The sequence below is a fragment of the Brassica oleracea genome, unplaced genomic scaffold (assembly GCF_000695525.1).
Source record: "Brassica oleracea var. oleracea cultivar TO1000 unplaced genomic scaffold, BOL UnpScaffold00576, whole genome shotgun sequence".
NCBI lineage: Eukaryota > Viridiplantae > Streptophyta > Magnoliopsida > Brassicales > Brassicaceae > Brassica > Brassica oleracea.
In genome coordinates, this window is record NW_013617420.1 from 180,098 (window position 1) to 197,665 (window position 17,568).

General features: G+C 41.0%; 2 protein-coding genes and 1 pseudogene across 2 annotated transcripts; 2 read left to right on the plus strand and 1 right to left on the minus strand.

The window, feature by feature from the left end:
* Positions 1–7,155: 7,155 nt before the first annotated feature.
* On the plus strand, positions 7,156–8,146 carry LOC106319677. The gene is made up of 2 exons (XM_013758053.1): positions 7,156–7,888; positions 8,001–8,146. Exons 1-2 carry the CDS (start codon positions 7,156–7,158, stop codon positions 8,144–8,146), a joined length of 879 nt encoding a protein of 292 aa, XP_013613507.1.
* A 5,274-nt stretch (positions 8,147–13,420) lies between these two features.
* On the plus strand, positions 13,421–14,073 carry LOC106319667 (annotated as a pseudogene).
* Positions 14,074–14,081: 8 nt separating this feature from the next.
* LOC106319666 (ras-related protein RABE1a) lies at positions 14,082–16,204 on the minus strand. The gene is made up of 9 exons (XM_013758047.1): positions 16,046–16,204; positions 15,866–15,971; positions 15,521–15,593; positions 15,327–15,427; positions 15,155–15,220; positions 14,921–15,018; positions 14,760–14,822; positions 14,587–14,679; positions 14,082–14,397 (listed from the first exon to the last, which is right to left on the minus strand). Exons 2-9 carry the CDS (start codon positions 15,936–15,938, stop codon positions 14,317–14,319), a joined length of 648 nt encoding a protein of 215 aa, XP_013613501.1. The 5' UTR covers positions 15,939–15,971; positions 16,046–16,204; the 3' UTR covers positions 14,082–14,316.
* Positions 16,205–17,568: the final 1,364 nt, after the last annotated feature.

Genomic DNA, 17,568 nt, shown 5'->3' on the forward strand with positions numbered 1-17,568 from the left:
AAACTCTATAAATAAAAAAAAAGGAGCTTAAGCTAAGAAAAGAGTGAAAAGTCCCTAGTTGACAAAGAAAAGAAACAAAAGTTCAAGTGAGGGAGTCTCTTTTAAGTGATCTTAGAGTTTTGGGTGAGTGAAAAAGAGTTGGTCACTGGAAAATAAGGGTAGAACTTGTATAACATTTGGGAAATAGGTAGAACAATGGAGATTGAGCATTGTATGCATGAATTGTTCCTTTTCTTAGATATATTATGCATAATGTCAAGGCTACTAAGTTTTTGAGAGTAAGTCACCTTAAAAAGAAATCATTTAAGCCTCTTGATTCACTATGCATTCTAGCCATTTCTTTCCAAACCAAATGATTTGGACCAATTGACCATTTGCAAGAATTCACTTATGATTTTGCTAAATGAATGTGAGAGTTGGTTGATTTGTTTGTTTGTGGATCCATGATGATGAGTGCAGAGATCAAAGGAGTTAAGATAGGCCTAGAGAAGTTAGAGTTGGAAAAAGTCTTTGCTCTTGCTATTTGATATTATTACACAAGGATATCAAGTTGATGGCTAAGAAGGGTTCTTTTGGTGATGAGCCCCCACCTTCAAACTTCTTCTCCTTCTTTGCCTTGAAAGTTTACTTGTGGACAAGTAAAGGTCTAGTTTGGGGGAGTTGATGTCTTGGGATTTTACATGATTTACTTACCATTTTCATACTCATTTGAATCACTTAGAATGCATTTAGAGTCCAATTAGGTGCATAGCATATGCATTTGTGGTATATCAAATTTGGTAAAGCTCAGGTTGAAGTTATGAAGGTTTGGGGAAGATAAGTGGACATGATGGAGTTGAGTAGAAGAGGTGGAGTAAAGCTGGTCGACTGTGGGTGAACCGCGGGAGTATACTGTGGACAAAGGCGAGCCGCGGATTGTAGACTGAGAGGGCCATTCGGGAGGCACGGACTGCGGCCATACAGCGCCGCCTACTCCTGTCCGCGGGTTTGGACAAGACATGCGACACAGACGACGGGCGCGGGTCGAGCCAAGCCGCAGAAAACGATCCGAGACATCATGTACTGAGGCCACGGACCGCGGCCATGAAGCGCGGCTAGGAGCTGTCCGTGGTGATAGGCGATGACACGGGAGGCGGGCGTGTACCGCGGGTCGACGCAGGCCGCGGATTCAGGTCCGAGACAGCGTGTTCTGAACGCACGGACCGCGGCCATGCAGCGCGGGTTGAAGCCATCCGCGGCCGATACCAAAACTGTCTTATCCATTTGTTTTCGGGTCAAACCCGGGTTTGTCGGGTTGACCCGGTTCGAGTTTTAAACCTCTATAAATACTTTTAAGACCTAATCTTAGGACTTATCTTATTTTCTATCTAATCACAAAGAACTTTTAGGTGAAAGATCTAATCTTGATTATTATCTTTTGTGATTGAGTAGTTATATTGATCACTAATCATGATTAACACCAAATCATTATTGATTCTTGGGTTTATCATGAAGATTAGTGAGTAATCATCTTTGGATTCATGGGTTAGGGACACTAAGGGTGATTAAGCTAGATCTAAGGTGTTTTAGTATAGATCCATCTTTTTCCTTACTAGTAGAGTGCTTTATTGCAATTTTAGAGTTGGCCTCTCTAAAGTTGAGCTCTAGGCATTTCATACCCGAAAGGTGTTTGATGAAATGCCTGAACCAACTCTCCTAAGCTTTTAACATTCTTTACCAAAGAAATTTGTTGTTAAAGGTGTTAAGATGGCTAATGGACTTGATATTAATGATTGCTTAGATAATATTCAACCAAAGAAATTTGATGCTTGAGTTATCTTAGTGAATGAGCATTCATCTAGAGATAGAGTTTGTTTAGGATTGTGTCTAGGTCTAAGGTTGACAGATTGATTGAAAGGAACCACCTTTAGATTGAAACTTGATCGCCCAAGGTCAATTTCCTTAGCCCATGAGTTCTTCTTTATCTATTTGATTGAAAGTTGTTGTTAAGTTGTTCTTGAAACTTGTTAGATTGACTGAATCACCTCATCTTATTGATTGCATTTAGCTAAATTGAAAACATGTATTCTCTTTGATTCAAAACTCTTAGAAATGGATTGACATCTTAATTACTATAATGATTTGATTATTGGACCCTTGCAAAGTCCATTTCATCCACCTGGTCCTTCCGCAGATCACGTTGATGTTCGCGACGAGCCGATTGCTCCGGTTGTCAATGCCTCTGGAGATTGACTTTTTATGTTGTTGTTGTTTCCTCTAGACTTTATCTTTTGGCCCTGTGAGGCCTTTGTTGTTGTAATGTTTGAACCTTCAGCTTCTGTTCAAATCTTATCGTGGTTTTTGGTAAGTCGTAAAGCATTGTTTTTGGACTTAGAATCGTGACGAACTCTTCAGTAAGTCGCAAAATACTGTTTCTAGACTTAGAATTTTAACGATCTTCACAGTTAAGCCATTTCGTCGACCTCAAAGTAAATCCGGAGACCAACCGGTCGCTCGATGGTTTTTGGTTCGGATTTATCGGCCCAGCATCCCTTCTTCAAGTCGAGGCATTTTTTGAGTCTGTTGATTATCATTTTGTTCGATGCCTCAGCTTGACCGTTACTTTGCGGGTATCTCGGGCTTGACGTGTTGAGACGGATTCTCCATCTGTCGCAGAATTCTCAGAACTTGTTTGATATGAATTGGGAGCCGTTGTCGGTTATTATCTCGTAAGGCAGGTCATGGCGACAAATGATGTTCTTCCACACGACTCGTTGGACTTCTTTTCCGTTATGTTGGCGAAAGATTCCGCCTCGATCCATTTCGTGAAGTAGTCAGTCAAGACCAAGACGAAGCGCTTCTGTCGAGAGTTTGGCATAGGTCCGATTATGTCTATTCCCCATCGCATGAAAGGGTATGGAGCCATCATAGTCCGCAAGAGTTCCGTTGGACAATGGATAGTCGGAGCGTGCGATTGGCACTGGTCGCATCGTTGGGCGTATGCTCCACAATCGAGATTCATTGTCGGCCAAAAGAAGCCGAGGCTTTTAATCTTCAAGGCCAAAGCGCGTCCTCCGGAATGGTTTCCTGCAGCGCCTTCATGCGTTTCAGCCATGACGAGACGCGTTTCTTCGCCGTAGATGAATTTCAGGAGTACTTTGGTTGCGGTCCATCGGTGAAGGTTTCCATCCAAGACGACGTAGTGATCGCTTCGTGTTTTGAGTCGTCTCGCTATCCACTTCTCCGGAGGTAACTTTCCGTCGACAAGATAGTCGATGAATTTTGTTCTCCAGTCGGAAGCCTCGGTCTGTTCTGTAGCCGAGTCTTTTTCCATAGTTGTGGCTTCGGTTATGGGTGCTACGATGGACGTATGATTGAGCGACAAATCGATGTTGGGCTTCTCAATCTTGTGAATCGGATCGGTCCAATTGACTTGTCGCGGAGTCTGCTACCTAAGGAAGCGAGGGCTTCGGCGCACACATTTTCTCCTCTAGGGACTTTCGTGAGTTCGAAAAACTTGAAGTCCTTAGCGAGTGTTTGGACAAGCTTAAGATAGGCATCCATTTGCCCGTTGCGGGCATCGTAAAGTTACGAGTCGCAGTACGCGCTGAGTCATTTTACTTTTACCGCCTTGGCTAACCGTAAGCCCGCGATAAGCGCCTTGTATTTTGCTTCGTTGTTCGAGGCGGTGAAGCCAAAAATGAACGACTGTCTGATTAACTCTCTCGTTGGTGATTGTAGTTGAACTCCTGCTCCCGACCCTTTGTTAGTTGATGAACCGTCAACATGCAAGATTCAGTTTTGGCTAGGGAGTATCAGATCTTATTCCAATTCTGGTGCAAGTTTGATCAGGAAGTCGGCAAGAACTTGTGACTCAGCTGCTGTCCAGTTTTTGAATACAATGTCGTGCTCGCTAAGCTCGATAGCCCACTTCGACAGTCGAGCCGACTGATTAGTGTTCTGCATCACGGTACGGAGTGGCTGTTTCGTCAATACTTCAATCGTGTGCGACTGGAAGTAAGGGCGCAACATTCTTGCTTAAGTGATAACGGCGGGGGCCATTTTCTCGAGCGTAGGGTATCATGTCTCTGGGTCGGTCATTCGCTTGCTCGTATAGAAGATAAGTTTTTGTTCTCCCCGATCTTCTCGTATGAGGACGCTGCTGACTGCGGTAGAAGATACTGCAATATAAAGAGAGAGTGTATCGCCGGCCTTGGGCTTGCACAGCACGAGAGGAGTGGTAAGGTACTGCTTGAGTTGTCCGAATGCCTCCTCGCATTTCTCGTCCCAGACGAAACGTTTGTTACCACGCAGCAGTTCGTAAAACGGAAGGCACTTGTCAGTAGATCGAGAGATGAAATGGTTAAGTGCTGCGATTCTTACGGTTAGTCGATGGACTTCTTGGTTGTTCTTCAGGCTGGAGAGGTAGAGTATCGTAGTGATATGTTTAGGATTCGCTTCGATTTCTCGCTGGGTGATGATGTAACCTAAGAACTTGTCGGAGGTAATGCTAAAGGTGCATTTTGCCGGGTTGAGTTTCATGATGTATTCATTCAGCGTCTTGAAGCACTCCTGCAGGTGATTCAGGTGATCCGTCGCGCGAAGTGACTTTACCAGCATATCGTCGATGTAGACTTCCATTGTGTTCTCCAGTTTGTCATTGGTAATCGTTCATGCGTTGTTGAGGCCGAATGGCATTACCTTATAGAAGTAAGCCCCCCTGTCGGTGATGAAGGTTGTCTTCTCTCGGTCGTCTGGATGCATCATGATCTGGTTATAGCCTGAGAAGGCATCCATGAAGGTCAGGAGTTCGTTTCCGGCAGTCGACTCGACTAGTTGGTCGATATGCAAAGCGAGTAACTGCTTTCGCACAAGCCTTGTTTAAGTCGGTGAAATCAACGCAAACATGCCATTTTCCGTTCTTCTTTTTTACAACAACCGGGTTGGCTAACCACTCCGAATATCGCACCTCTGCGATTGAGCCAGCCGCGAGCAGTCGCTCGACCTCCTCGTTTATAGCTTTGCCTTGCTCGAGACCAAGCTTTCATCTCTTTTGGCGGATAGGCTTGATAGTCGGGTCGACGTTATGGCGGGGTTGATACCTTTCATATCTGAAGTCGTCCATGCGAAAGTAGACATGTTTTGCTTCAGGAAGTTGATGACTTCGACTTACATTTCGTCGGATAGTAACGCACTGACTCGAACTACTTTGCTTTGGTCGGCTTCATCAATCGATATCTCGAGAATCTCGTCCTTCTGAGGTTGGATCTGCTTCCATATTGCGTTGATGCGAGGGGTCGACTGCTGCATCTTCACTGTGGCAATCAATCGGTCGCATGCGGCCTGCTGATTTCCTTGAAGGGTTTGTATTTGACCACCGGGTCTTGGGAACCTCACACACTGATGGTACGTAGATGATATTTCCTTCATCGAGTGTAACTTTGGGGTTCCGAGGATCCCGTTATATGGGGTTGTCGTGTGTATCACGGATAATTTAACAGTACGTGTTACTCCGTCCGCGTAGACTAGGAGTTTGATCGTCCCAATCATGGTTTCAGAAGCTCCATTGAATCCCGTGAGGGATCGAGATGATGGCTTCATGTCGCGTAGGTCGACTCCCATTTTATCAAGTGTAACGCGAAAGATCAGGTCTACTGAGCTGCATGCGTCAATCAACACATTGGCGACGTCACAAATTGCAATACCTAGCTCAACGAGTAAAGGATCGTTGTGCGGTGGCGTCATCAGGCGAGAAAGTGATCTGGTGATCATTCTCGGGTTTCGACGGCTATTTCTTAGAAGTTACAGCTTGTCGACGATAATCTTTGACTGATCGAACCGAGTCCCCGCAAGGAGGTGATCCTCCCATGATTACATTTAGGAACGGGGCGCACTCTGCTCGCTTGTTTCGTAGCTGGGTTCTCAGGTCATCGGACAGATCTTCGATGATAGGTTCTGGTTTGTCGCCAGCTCTAGCTTCCAACTTTCGCCTTAATTTGGAACGCTTTTGTCGATTAAGCTCATCCTGAGGGTCCTCGGATTTTGAGTTGAGCCGATCGCAAAGGTCGACGACTTAAGGATCTAGGTGAGGTCGAATGCTGGTGCTGTCGACTTGTTTAGCTTTTGATTATTCGATGACGGCCCGAAGGTCATTCTTGGAATCATACGCGCTCTTAGTTGCTTGCGACTTTCTCTTAAGTTTACTCCTTAGGTCGCACGCTCTATTCGCGCTGTTGTTTTCACTCGGTCGTTCGATGGAACGCTCATACGAGTCGGGGACTCCAGTATCTTCTTCTTCGTCAGACGAAGAACTTGGTCGCGTGAGGATGACCTGGACGTGTCGACGGTTGCGAGGTTGCTCATCATCGGCGCATGCTACGGGGAGAGGGATGAAGACAGACCGAAGACGATCCAGGTAGCTAATGAACTCAAGCGGGATTAGACATCGTTTCTATGAGATCCTTTTGTTCTGATATAGCCCTCTACACAACTTTTGTAACATTTTTGCATGGGCAATTATATACAATAGATAGCTAAGTAAACAATCCTTACATATAATAGATAGAAAAGTCTGTACACCACTCTTTTTTTTTATATGTGATCTTTATATAAGCCAACTAAATACGCATCAAAATCATGTACACCACTCTCCTTTTTTTTTCCAAGACAAGCGAAGAAAACCAGAAACTGCTGATTTGATCCAAACATTCATCTGCTTTTTCTTCTTTTTAGTTTTTGTGGTTATATAAAAATGAACGAGAGTTCTGTGAAAAAGGGAAGGTTCAGTGCTTCTCTTGCCTTGAGCCTCACTGTTTGTTCCCTTGTAAAATGGATGAGGGTTTGGTTTAAAGGGAACATTTTAGCCATGTTTGTTGAGATAAGCTTGAAATAACTTAAGATACAAGTTACCTAATCCTAATGAGATATGTTTATCTATAAGGATTAGGAAATATATATTTGTGATAGTCCTAATGAGTTTAGGATAATTAGAGTCTTATATAAGGAGATACCAATGTGTGGTATAACTTAATGTGTTGTGAGCTTTAGATTTGAGTGAGTTCTAAAGCAATAAGAATTGAGGTATTATTATACTTGTGTGATCAATCTCGACGTGATACGAGTTCGTGTGATTAAGGTTGTGATACAATAAGTGGTATCAGAGCTTCAGAAGAAGATATGGGAGAAGTGATTCCGGTGACGATGAAGAAAGAAGGCGGAAGTTCCTCGTCCATTAAGTGTCCGATGCTCACCTCGAGCAACTACACGGTATGGGCTATGAGAATGAAGATAACGTTGAAGGTACACAAAGCTTGGGAAGTGATTGAGACAGAATCTGCAGATGGCGATAAAAATGACTTGGCTACGGCCTTGTTGTTCCAATCTATCCCAGAAGCTCTTATACTTCAAGTAGGAGAGCTTGATACAGCAAAAAAAGTGTGGGATGCGATTAAACTGAGACATATGGGAGCCGAAAGAGTAAGAGAGGCACGACTGCAAACATTAATGGCTGAGTTTGATCGGTTGCAGATGAAAGACTCCGAGAAGATTGATGACTTTGTTGGAAAACTCTCTGAGATTTCATCAAAATCTGCGGCGCTAGGAGTCAATATTGAAGAACCAAAACTCGTCCGAAAGGTCCTTAAGTGTCTCCCAAGAAAGAAGAACATACAAATTGTGGCTTCTTTGGAACAAGTGCTAGACCTAAACAATACAGGTTTTGAAGACATAATAGGGCATTTAAAAGCATACGAAGAACGTGTATCTGAAGAAACAGAAGCAGAAGAAGAAAAAGGAAAACTTATGTATGCAAATAGCGAAAGTCAAAAATATCAGTCTAATCAAAGCGACAATGGAGGATCGGCAAATTCTGGTGGCTATCAAGGTCGGGGTTATAATAGAGATTATAGAGGTAGAGGCCGAGGAGGACGCTACTTTGGTAGAGGAAGAGGACGTGGAAGAAACTTCGACTACTCAAGGATAACATGTTATCGGTGTGGATAAAACCGGACACTTTGTTGCAGACTGCCCGGATCTTCGTCTCAAGCTCCAAGAAACACAAGAAGTCGAGAATGATGAGATGCAGAACGCAGACGAGCTCATGATGCACGAGTTGGTCTTCTTGAATGAGAAGAACGTAGTCCCGGAGAAGTTCGAGACGAATGCATGAGAAAACATGTGGTACCTCGACAACGGCGCAAGTAACCACATGACAGGAGATAAGCGATATTTTTCCTCCTTCAACAAAGCAATCACAGGAAAAGTACGCTTCGGAGATGATTCCCGCATTGATATCAGAGGCAAAGGAACGATATCATTCATTGACATGAACGGAGAGTCAAGGAAGATGACAGATGTGTATTATATTCCCGCTTTAAAGAGCAATATAATCAGTTTAGGCCAAGCAACCGAAGCAGGTTGTGACGTTCATATGAGTGGCGAGCAGTTAACTATGCATGATCCAAAAGGAAAAATGCTTGTGACGGCAAGGAGATCTAGAAACCGCTTGTACAAAGTACGTATGGGTATAACGGAAGACTCAAAAGTGCACCTAACCATGGCAAGTGAATCAAGCAAGTGGCACGCAAGGTTGGGTCACGTAAACCATGAGACAATGAGGTCAATGGCGCAACGGGAGCTTGTGATAGGAATGCCAAGTATGAACGTTGAAAGCGAGGTCTGTCATTCATGCCTAATTGGAAAGCAAACGAGACGCGTATTTCCGCAAGCCACACACTATCGAGCCACCGAGAAACTACAGATGATACATGGAGATCTTTGTGGCCCGATAACACCAAGAACTCAAGCCGAAAAACGCTACGTATTTGTTCTCATTGACGATTACTCAAGGTACATGTGGACCTCTTTGATGTCGGAGAAGAGCCAAGCTTTTAAGACATTCAAAAAATTCAAAAGTCTAGTAGAACAAGAAACGGGAAAGAAGATTCAAACGTTTAGAACAGACAGAGGGGGAGAGTTTGTTTCTAATGAGTTTAATGGCTACTGCGAGCTATCAGGAATAAAGAGACACCTCACCGCTCCGTATAGCCCACAGAAGATGGCGTGGTAGAAAGACGCAATGGGACCTTGATGGAGATGACTCGAAGTATACTAAAGCATATGAATATGCCGACCTACTTCTGGGGAGAAGCAACTCGACATTCAACCTATCTCTTGAACTGGATCGCAACAAGAGCACTCAAAGACAAAACCCCATATGAACTGTATCACGAGAAAAGGCCAAACACCGATCACCTTAGAGTATTTGGATGCATCGGATACGCAAAGGTTGAGAAATCACAGCTGAGGAAGCTAGATGATAGGTCAAAGATGTTGTTGAATCTTGGAACAGAACCAGGATCAAAAGCTTATCGCTTGTTTGATCCAGAAAGTCGCAGAGTGATCGTGAGTCGAGACGTCGTGTTCGACGAAACGAAGAGCTGGAACTGGGGTAAAAACGGCAACGAACTTGAACGAGATGAAAGTGATGAGAGTTTCACTGTGAAACTTGGAGAATATGAGAACCATGGGATTGAAGAGAGATGTGAAGAGAAGTCTAACATAGATAAGCTCGACAAGCTTGAAGGCACCAGACAAGAGCACGAGGAAGACGATGCAGAAAAACAGAGCAACGAGCTCGAAACAGAGGAGGTCAAATCCGAAGAAGAAGAAGCTTCACAGCCGGTTCTACGACGATCAACGCAAGTGTCTAACAAACCAAAGTACCTAGAGGACTACCTCTTGTTCGCGTTAGAAGAAGGCGAGACATTGTTTCTGTGCCTCAATGACGAGCCTTTAAGCTTCGCAGAAGCAAAGAAGTCAAAGAAGTGGACGAGAGCTTGTGAGGATGAGATCGAATCCATTGTCAAAAACGATACTTGGGTGCTGGTCGATTTGCCATATGGAGCTAAGCCAATTGGTTTGAAGTGGGTTTTCAAGATTAAACGAAACGCAGATGGTACAATTAACAAGTTCAAGGCTCGACTCGTAGCAAAAGGATACGTACAGAAATATGGAGTAGACTTTGACGAGGTTTTCGGTCCAGTAGCTCAATTAGAGACAATACAACTTCTTATCAATTTGGCAGCAGCCAATGGGTGGGAAGTACATCATCTGGATGTAAAAACAGCGTTTCTCCATGGCGAACTGAAAGAAGTTGTGTACGTATCGCAGCCTGAAGGTTTTGAGAAGAAGAGTCAAGAAAATAAAGTCTATAGACTAAACAAAGCGTTGTATGGATTGCGACAAGCGCCGAGAGCCTGGAATACAAAGCTTAACAAGATACTTGTCGAGTTGCAATTCGACAAGTGCACAAAGGAGCCATCGGTATATAAGAAGCTGGTAAACGGGCATCTCCTTATAGTTGCTGTCTACGTAGATGACCTGTTCGTGAGAGGAACGAGCCGAGGAGTTATTGAAGAGTTTAAGAAGAGAATGGCATCAAAGTTCGATATGAGCGATCTTGGCGTGTTAACATACTACCTCGCAATTGAAGTTCATCAACATGAAGAAGGTATCACCTTAAATCAAGCTCGATATGCACTCAAGATCTAAGAAGAAGCTGGAACGAGCCAATGCAATTCAGTACAAACACCAATGGAGGCGGGACTGAAGTTGTCTAAATCAGAAACAGAGGAAGAAATCGATGCTACAAGTTTTAGAAGAAACGTTGGATTTCTGCGGTATCTACTACACACACGACCGGATTTGGCCTATAGCGTCGGAGTGTTGAGCCGTTATATGCACTCCCCGAGAGCATCACATGGTGCCGCAATGAAGCAGTGCTTAAGGTACTTGCACGGAACAGCGAGCTTGGGTTTAACGTTTCAGCGAGTAGCCTCGAAGGTGCCAAGGCTTATTGGATACAGTGACAGCAGCTACAACACTTGTCTTGATGGTGGTAAGAGTACAACCGGTCACATATTCTATCTTGGAGAAAGCCCGATTACTTGGTGTTCACAGAAACAGGATGTTGTTGCATTATCATCGTGTGAGGCGGAGTTCATGGCTGGAACGGAAGCAGCAAGACAAGCCTTATGGTTACAAGAGTTGCTAAGTGAAGTCACCGGACGTCCCAATGAGAAAGTAACTATACGGATCGATAATCAATCAGCCATAGCTCTTACCAAGTACCCAGTCTTCCATGGAAGAAGTAAACACATACACTCTCGATATCACTTCATAAGAGAATGTGTGGAGAAGGATCAAATCGAAGTAGAGCATGTTTCGGGAGATAAACAAAAGGCCGATATCTTGACTAAAGCACTAGGAAGAATCAAGTTTCAAGAAATGAGAAGTTTCATTGGGATGGAAGATTTGAAAGAAAAAGATTTCAAGCTTAAGGGGGAGAATGTTGAGATAAGCTTGAAGTAACTTAAAATACAAGTTATCTAATCCTAATGAGCTATGTTTATCTATAAGGATTAGGAAATATATATTTGTGATAGTCCTAATGAATTTAGGATAATTAGAGTCTTATATAAGGACATACCAATGTGTGGTATAATTTAATGTGCTGTGAGCTTTAGATTTGAGTGAGTTCTAAAGCAATAAGAATTGAGGTCTTATTATACTTATGTGATCAATCTCGACGTGATACGAGTTCTTGTGATACAATAATGTTCTTTTGATAAACGCTGCGTCTAGCATCAGCGGCTCCAAATATTCACAGTGACTGCTTCGTGTAAAACGACGCTGTGAATGATAACGAGATAAAAATTGTCGCCGCAACAGTAAAAACAGTCGTCGCTGTGAGTCGTAACTGCCGCTAGAAATTTTAGCGATCAATTATCATCCGTAATCTAAGGCTATGTCTCTTATAATTAACATCGGCTCAGTGGTTTCTCTGCAATCTTGCTTTAAAGCAACAGAAAAAGAGAGCTAAAAAGAGACGCTGATGCTAGAGGCCACGTTTATCAAAGGAACATGGCTTTTGTTGGATCATCGCCTGCTGAGTGATCCACATGCTGCATGATCAGATTCAGAAAAAAATGGAGTTCTTACTATTAGTATCATAGAATAAAATGTTTCAATGTGACAATGGTGAGATGAATCCTGGTGTTACCGAAAACATGTAAGCAGTAAGTTACTCACCAAACAAATTTCAACAAGTATGCAACGTTGTACTTCAAAAATCATATAAGCTTGGTTCAAGCTTCTCAAACACCTGTTGAAACCATTTTAAACCCTTCAGCAAGTTCTTTTAACTCACACAATACTGGGGCATGATTTCCCCTTAAATCTCATCAAATAAAGGTAACAGTACTTACAATACAAATATGATAACGATAGTCAAACCAAATCCGTATTTGCACACAACTGCAAGGAATGGAAGAGCTTATCCCAAAATGCAATAAAGTTAACACTAGCCAATAAGTACTAAAAGAGGAAATATATATTCTTGCCGAGAACCACCAATATCATGCCTTGTAAGCCTCTTGAACACGTCAACTTAATTTGATCGCTACAGCTTCTTTGTTTTTGTTATCGACACATTCCAATACTTGTGAAAATGTACCTGTAAGAATACAATCCATTGGACGCTAAAATTACTAATCTTCTCCAATATAAGCAAAAGAGGTAGACTAACCTTCACCCATTTTGCTGAGAATTTGATCTGCACGCACGACAGAATAGGCATGTCAGTGTGACCTCCGTGATACAGTCTGTAAAACAGATACATAAGATAAGACCCACATTATAAAACATGTTTGGGTATACAAAACTGGGAACTAAACATATTTGGGTATACAAAACTGGGAACTACACCACTCGCAAAGCCAATTAAATTGACTTTCAACTCTAGCTCTAGTTTAAACTCTAAACCATAATCTAAATCCGGTTAAGCCGCCATGACGTGTGTATACGTGTGCATGATGCATGCAGTGCACACTTCCAATACATGATACTTATACATCTATAGCCTATAGGGTACCAACTACCAAGAGTGCTAGCTAACGAATAGTTGTCAGATTTTGATTTTTTAGAATGCAGTCATTTGACTTTTAGTTTTGACTTTCCTAAAGTAAATATCCACATGCTCATTTCGATACATTGGCAAATAAAAAAATCACGTGTTTACTTACTAATTTAGAAGTCAACAACAAAATAATAACAATGTGCAGCTAATTACCACCGATGCTAAATTTATTTTTAGGTGATTTCATATTGGACGCAATTGCAAGGACTTTTACGTTCTGTTTAGCATGTTGTGCTTAGTTCAAACCAGTAATGCTGCTTAATATAATTGAATACCAAAGCCAAAATCTTTGAAACGTTTTTAAATTTTGCTTATAAAATACTCCCTAATCTTCATAACTAAGATTCTCTTACAATAGTCAGCTGCTTTTCTTCTCATATTTCCTAGAAAAACCAACCAAAACCTAAACTTATTCGTTTTATCTTGCTCTTTTCTCTTCTCGGGATATACTCGACCGATAAAAACATGAAGAGAGACCGTTCAGATTACGAAGATTTCATCACGCATAGACATGGTAAAAACTATAACGATGTTGTCTCATAGTTGTGTAGTCAAGCAAATCGAATCTACCGGAAGCAAAACCAAAGGTAACCGCTTTGAATGCAAAACGTGTAACCGGAAATTTGATTCGTTCCAAGCTCTCGGAGGTCATAGAGCCAGCCACAAGAAACCTAAGCTGGTGAGTGTTGAGCAAGAACAAGCCAAACATACTGTGCATAAGTGTTCAATCTGCGGTCAAATGTTTGGGACCGGTCAAGCTTTAGGTGGTCACATGAGAAAGCACAGGGAGAGCATGATAAATGAACAATCGGTTATCTCTTCTATGGTATATAGTACCAGTCCGGTTATGAATCGATGCAATAGCAGCAAGAGGGTTATGCGCTTGGACCTGAATCTAACTCCATTGGAGAATGACCTTGTATATATATTTGCTAAGAATTTGGTTCCACATATTGATTTGAAGTTTGTAAACTAGTTTTAGTGTGCATATACAAATCCTATTAATAACTTAGTTGTAATTTCTCTTGCCAAATGTTATTTTCATTCTCTCTGTCATGTAAATTCATAACAGTTCCTGCAAATATCACAAGTCCAGCTTCAAAGCATGATCAAATAGAAAAAGATGTGGTAGGAGTGTGAGTGAGAAAATCTGATATTATCACAAGTCAAGTCTGATGTGAGGGAGTCCATACCAGAAACATGTGTCCTTCACACTACCCGTTAGGGGAAACAGAGAATTGTAAAACAATACGTAGAAAACGCCATCAAATTTAGAAGATTTTCCTCCCTTTTCTTTCCAAAGGTCTCTTCAGAAAGCCAGATTCTCTCCTCAGATGACGGCGCAAGGGACCAGTTTTCTACTAACCACAACATGCTGATTTCTGAGTAGCTTGAGATGTCCCTGCACCCTGGTCGTTTTGGTTGATTTTGATTGTTTGTGGCTACAAACAATGATAAAAAGAAACAATTTTAAAAAGGTTTGATACACACAGTAAAATGTTAAGTTTGACCAACACTGGACTTATCATATACCCTCACTCAACCTAATTGCAATGTATGATGATGATGATGCAATTTCAATGTATTAAGATGATGATGACAGTGAACATAAATTTTGAAACCCAACGAACCTCAGCCTTTGCATCGGTATCAGCAAGTCTTTGCTTAATGTCTTTACCAATTGAAAAGAAAACTTCCTCAACGTTTAGGTTAGTCTTGGCACTCTGCAAAATCAAACATCAACGGTAACTAAAACGAAAAGAGTTAGACCGCACACGTAACAAAACCTAGAACCACAACGTACAGTCTCGAAAAACTTCATTCCGTATTCATCTGCAAGGGCTTGGCCCTTAGCTTTTGGCACAGCCTGGAAAATAAAACACATGAGTGTGTTAGCTAAACAAAATCATGTAATAAATAAGCAGCAAGATACACGGGAAGGGTAAATGAGAGAGAGAGAGAGACCCGTTTGCTTTCATCCATATCAGCCTTGTTCCCCACTAGAATCTTGTTGACATTATCAGAAGCGTGCTGCTCAATGTTACGGATCCAATTCCTGATATCTGGAAAAGGAACAAAATTAATTTGATTAGAAAATAATAATGCTAAACAGATGGAAGAGTATAAACTTGCACGAGGCCTAGAGGCTAGAATTGGGCTAATTAAACTGTAATTTGAAAGTAAAGAGAGAATACTTACTGTTGAAAGATGATTCATCAGTGACATCATACACAAGCAAGATGCCCATGGCTCCACGGTAGTATGCTGCGATAAGAAGAAAACCACTTGGGTGGGTATTCCAGGTTCCCACCATATAATGCACATATAACAGAAAGATTATATTCTAAAGCAAACAAATGGGAAGAGAAACCAGTTGTGATAGTCCTGAACCGCTCCTGTCCAGCAGTATCCCAGATTTGCAGCTTGATTCTCTTCCCATCCAGCTCAATAGTCCGTATCTTGAAATCAATACTGTCAACCACATAACAAAAAAAAAAGAAAATCAACTCGAGTAGGAGCAGAAAGTACAACATAGAAGAGCAAGTGTGAACAATGAGATCATACCCAATGGTTGTAATGAAACTGGTGGTGAATGAGCCGTCAGAGAAACGTAAAAGGAGGCAACTTTTACCCACACCTGATAGTACATCCATCAAATGTGTACATGAAAATAGTAGAAAAGAGCTATGAATAAAGCGTGTATATTCACAAGTGCGGAAAATAGTCTCTCAATTCTCTATCAGAAATCAAAAGTCTAAGCTGATGAAAAGATCACATCATGAGTAAATGGAAGATCCAAAAACTCAAATCCTCGATCCTTCAAACCAAAAGTAAATCATATCGACAAAAATAAACTAAATCGATTGGAGGTAACAAATGCAGTATCACGATCTGAGTGAAGAAACGTACCACTGTCTCCGATCAACAGAAGTTTGATGAGGTAATCGTAATCAGCACGGGCTCTAGCAGGAGGAGCAGCCATCGCGTGAATGAGTAATAGCCGATAACCAATTCACTGTGACGCAAAAAAAAACAATCAACGTTACGAAGAAACAGGAGAGAGGGATCGAAATCGGATATGAGAAGTACCAGATCTGCTCGGCCGAGATGAATCGTCAGAATCGGCCGTTGATTTTTTTTTTCTTCCTCCCGATCGACTTTTCGAAGATTCAGAATAATTTTTTTTGTTCTCTTTTGAGGAAGAAGGAGAAGGAGAGGGAATGGATCTGGATCGTTGGATCTCGATCGCGATGGAGATCTATGGGCGCGTGGACTTCGGTTTTGGTTAAATTGTGATAGCATTAATACGCCGCCGTTTAGCTTATGAGTGTATACCAGGCCTTGGGCTGGGTGAACATATATGGAAACAAGGTTTTAGTTTAACCTTACTGATCCAACCCAATAAAATTTACGACTCTTTTTCATTTTCTTTCTTTCAAATAAGACATCTCAACTGCTCCATAAAATAACTTCAAAAATTAAAGTTTTAAACAGTAAAACTTCATATTACCGTACAATTTTATAATTATTATTTTAGCCTTTAAAGTTTTTATTTCATGCCAAATACAAATTAATAACAATAAAGATCAATAATATGCAAAAAAATTACAATTAAGTGAATACAAATACAAAAATGAAAATATAAAACATAAAATTACATGAGAACATAAATAATAAGCCAATTAAAATATTATAATCTTACTAATATTCGAGTAAATTTGATGATCATTAACCTCTTAAATCCTTTTATCCATATTTTGTGTAATCAGAGATTGTTTTTTTGTTGTTCTCAAGTTCTTTTTATGATTTTTTTGTTCAAATCGATTACGACTATAAACGAACAAGAATATAAATGAATATATTAATTGACCATATATGGAAGCATTATATAACTAATTTTAATGAATAAAATTATATTTTAAATAAGTTTTAAGATTTGTTTTGTATTTTATTTAGTTTTATGTATTTTTATTAGAATATAATATTTTGTTAATTAAAAATTTTCATAATTTTTTATCGGATGTTTTGTCATTATATATTAAATTTACGATTTGTTGTAATTTCTATTAGTTACAAAAACCATAGTATAAAAGTAAAAGAAATAAAGTTAAATTTGAAGTTTTACCACTTTAAAAAGTGAAGGTTTTTTTGTTAGCAGTGGGATTTGAGGACTTTACTCTGGATTGCCCCAGTAACTCATGTGTTCATTCTATTTTATCCCACCAATTAAAAACAATATAATTTTTAATATATTTTAATCAGAAACGTGGTGAAAATCGAAATTGCCCTTAATGAAACCAAGTATTTACAGGATCCAACCTAAACTATTTGACTCGACCCACTATTAGCCGGATCCTTAACCAGATCCGCGCGTTCCTTTCCCTTTTCTCTTCCTTTGTCGTCTCTCACTCTCTTCTAAACCTTCTAAACCTGAAAATTGAAAAAAAATCCTAGAACCGACGAAAACGATGAAGCTCACCGCATTGACTGCTTCTTTCACTGCTTCTTCTCTGATCTTCCCTTAGTCCCTCGTGCCTTTCCTTGTTACTCTGATTTCATCATTTCCCCAAATCAGTCTGTAACCCTAGATTTGACGAAATCAATTGAAAAAA

What these genes read in the sequence shown, in the direction of transcription:
- LOC106319666 (XM_013758047.1), bottom strand. Translation starts at nt 15,938, where the DNA reads ATGGCTGCTCCTCCTGCTAGAGCCCGTGCTGATTACGATTACCTCATC. An exon ending in GTTCAGGACTATCACAACTG is followed by an intron (nt 15,221 to 15,326) that starts GTTTCTCTTCCC and finishes TTCTTATCGCAG; the next exon opens with CATACTACCGTGGAGCCATG. An exon ending in TGATGAATCATCTTTCAACA is followed by an intron (nt 15,019 to 15,154) that starts GTAAGTATTCTC and finishes TTCCTTTTCCAG; the next exon opens with ATATCAGGAATTGGATCCGT.
- LOC106319677 (XM_013758053.1), top strand. Translation starts at nt 7,156, where the DNA reads ATGGGAGAAGTGATTCCGGTGACGATGAAGAAAGAAGGCGGAAGTTCC. An exon ending in TTATAATAGAGATTATAGAG is followed by an intron (nt 7,889 to 8,000) that starts GTAGAGGCCGAG and finishes ACTTTGTTGCAG; the next exon opens with ACTGCCCGGATCTTCGTCTC.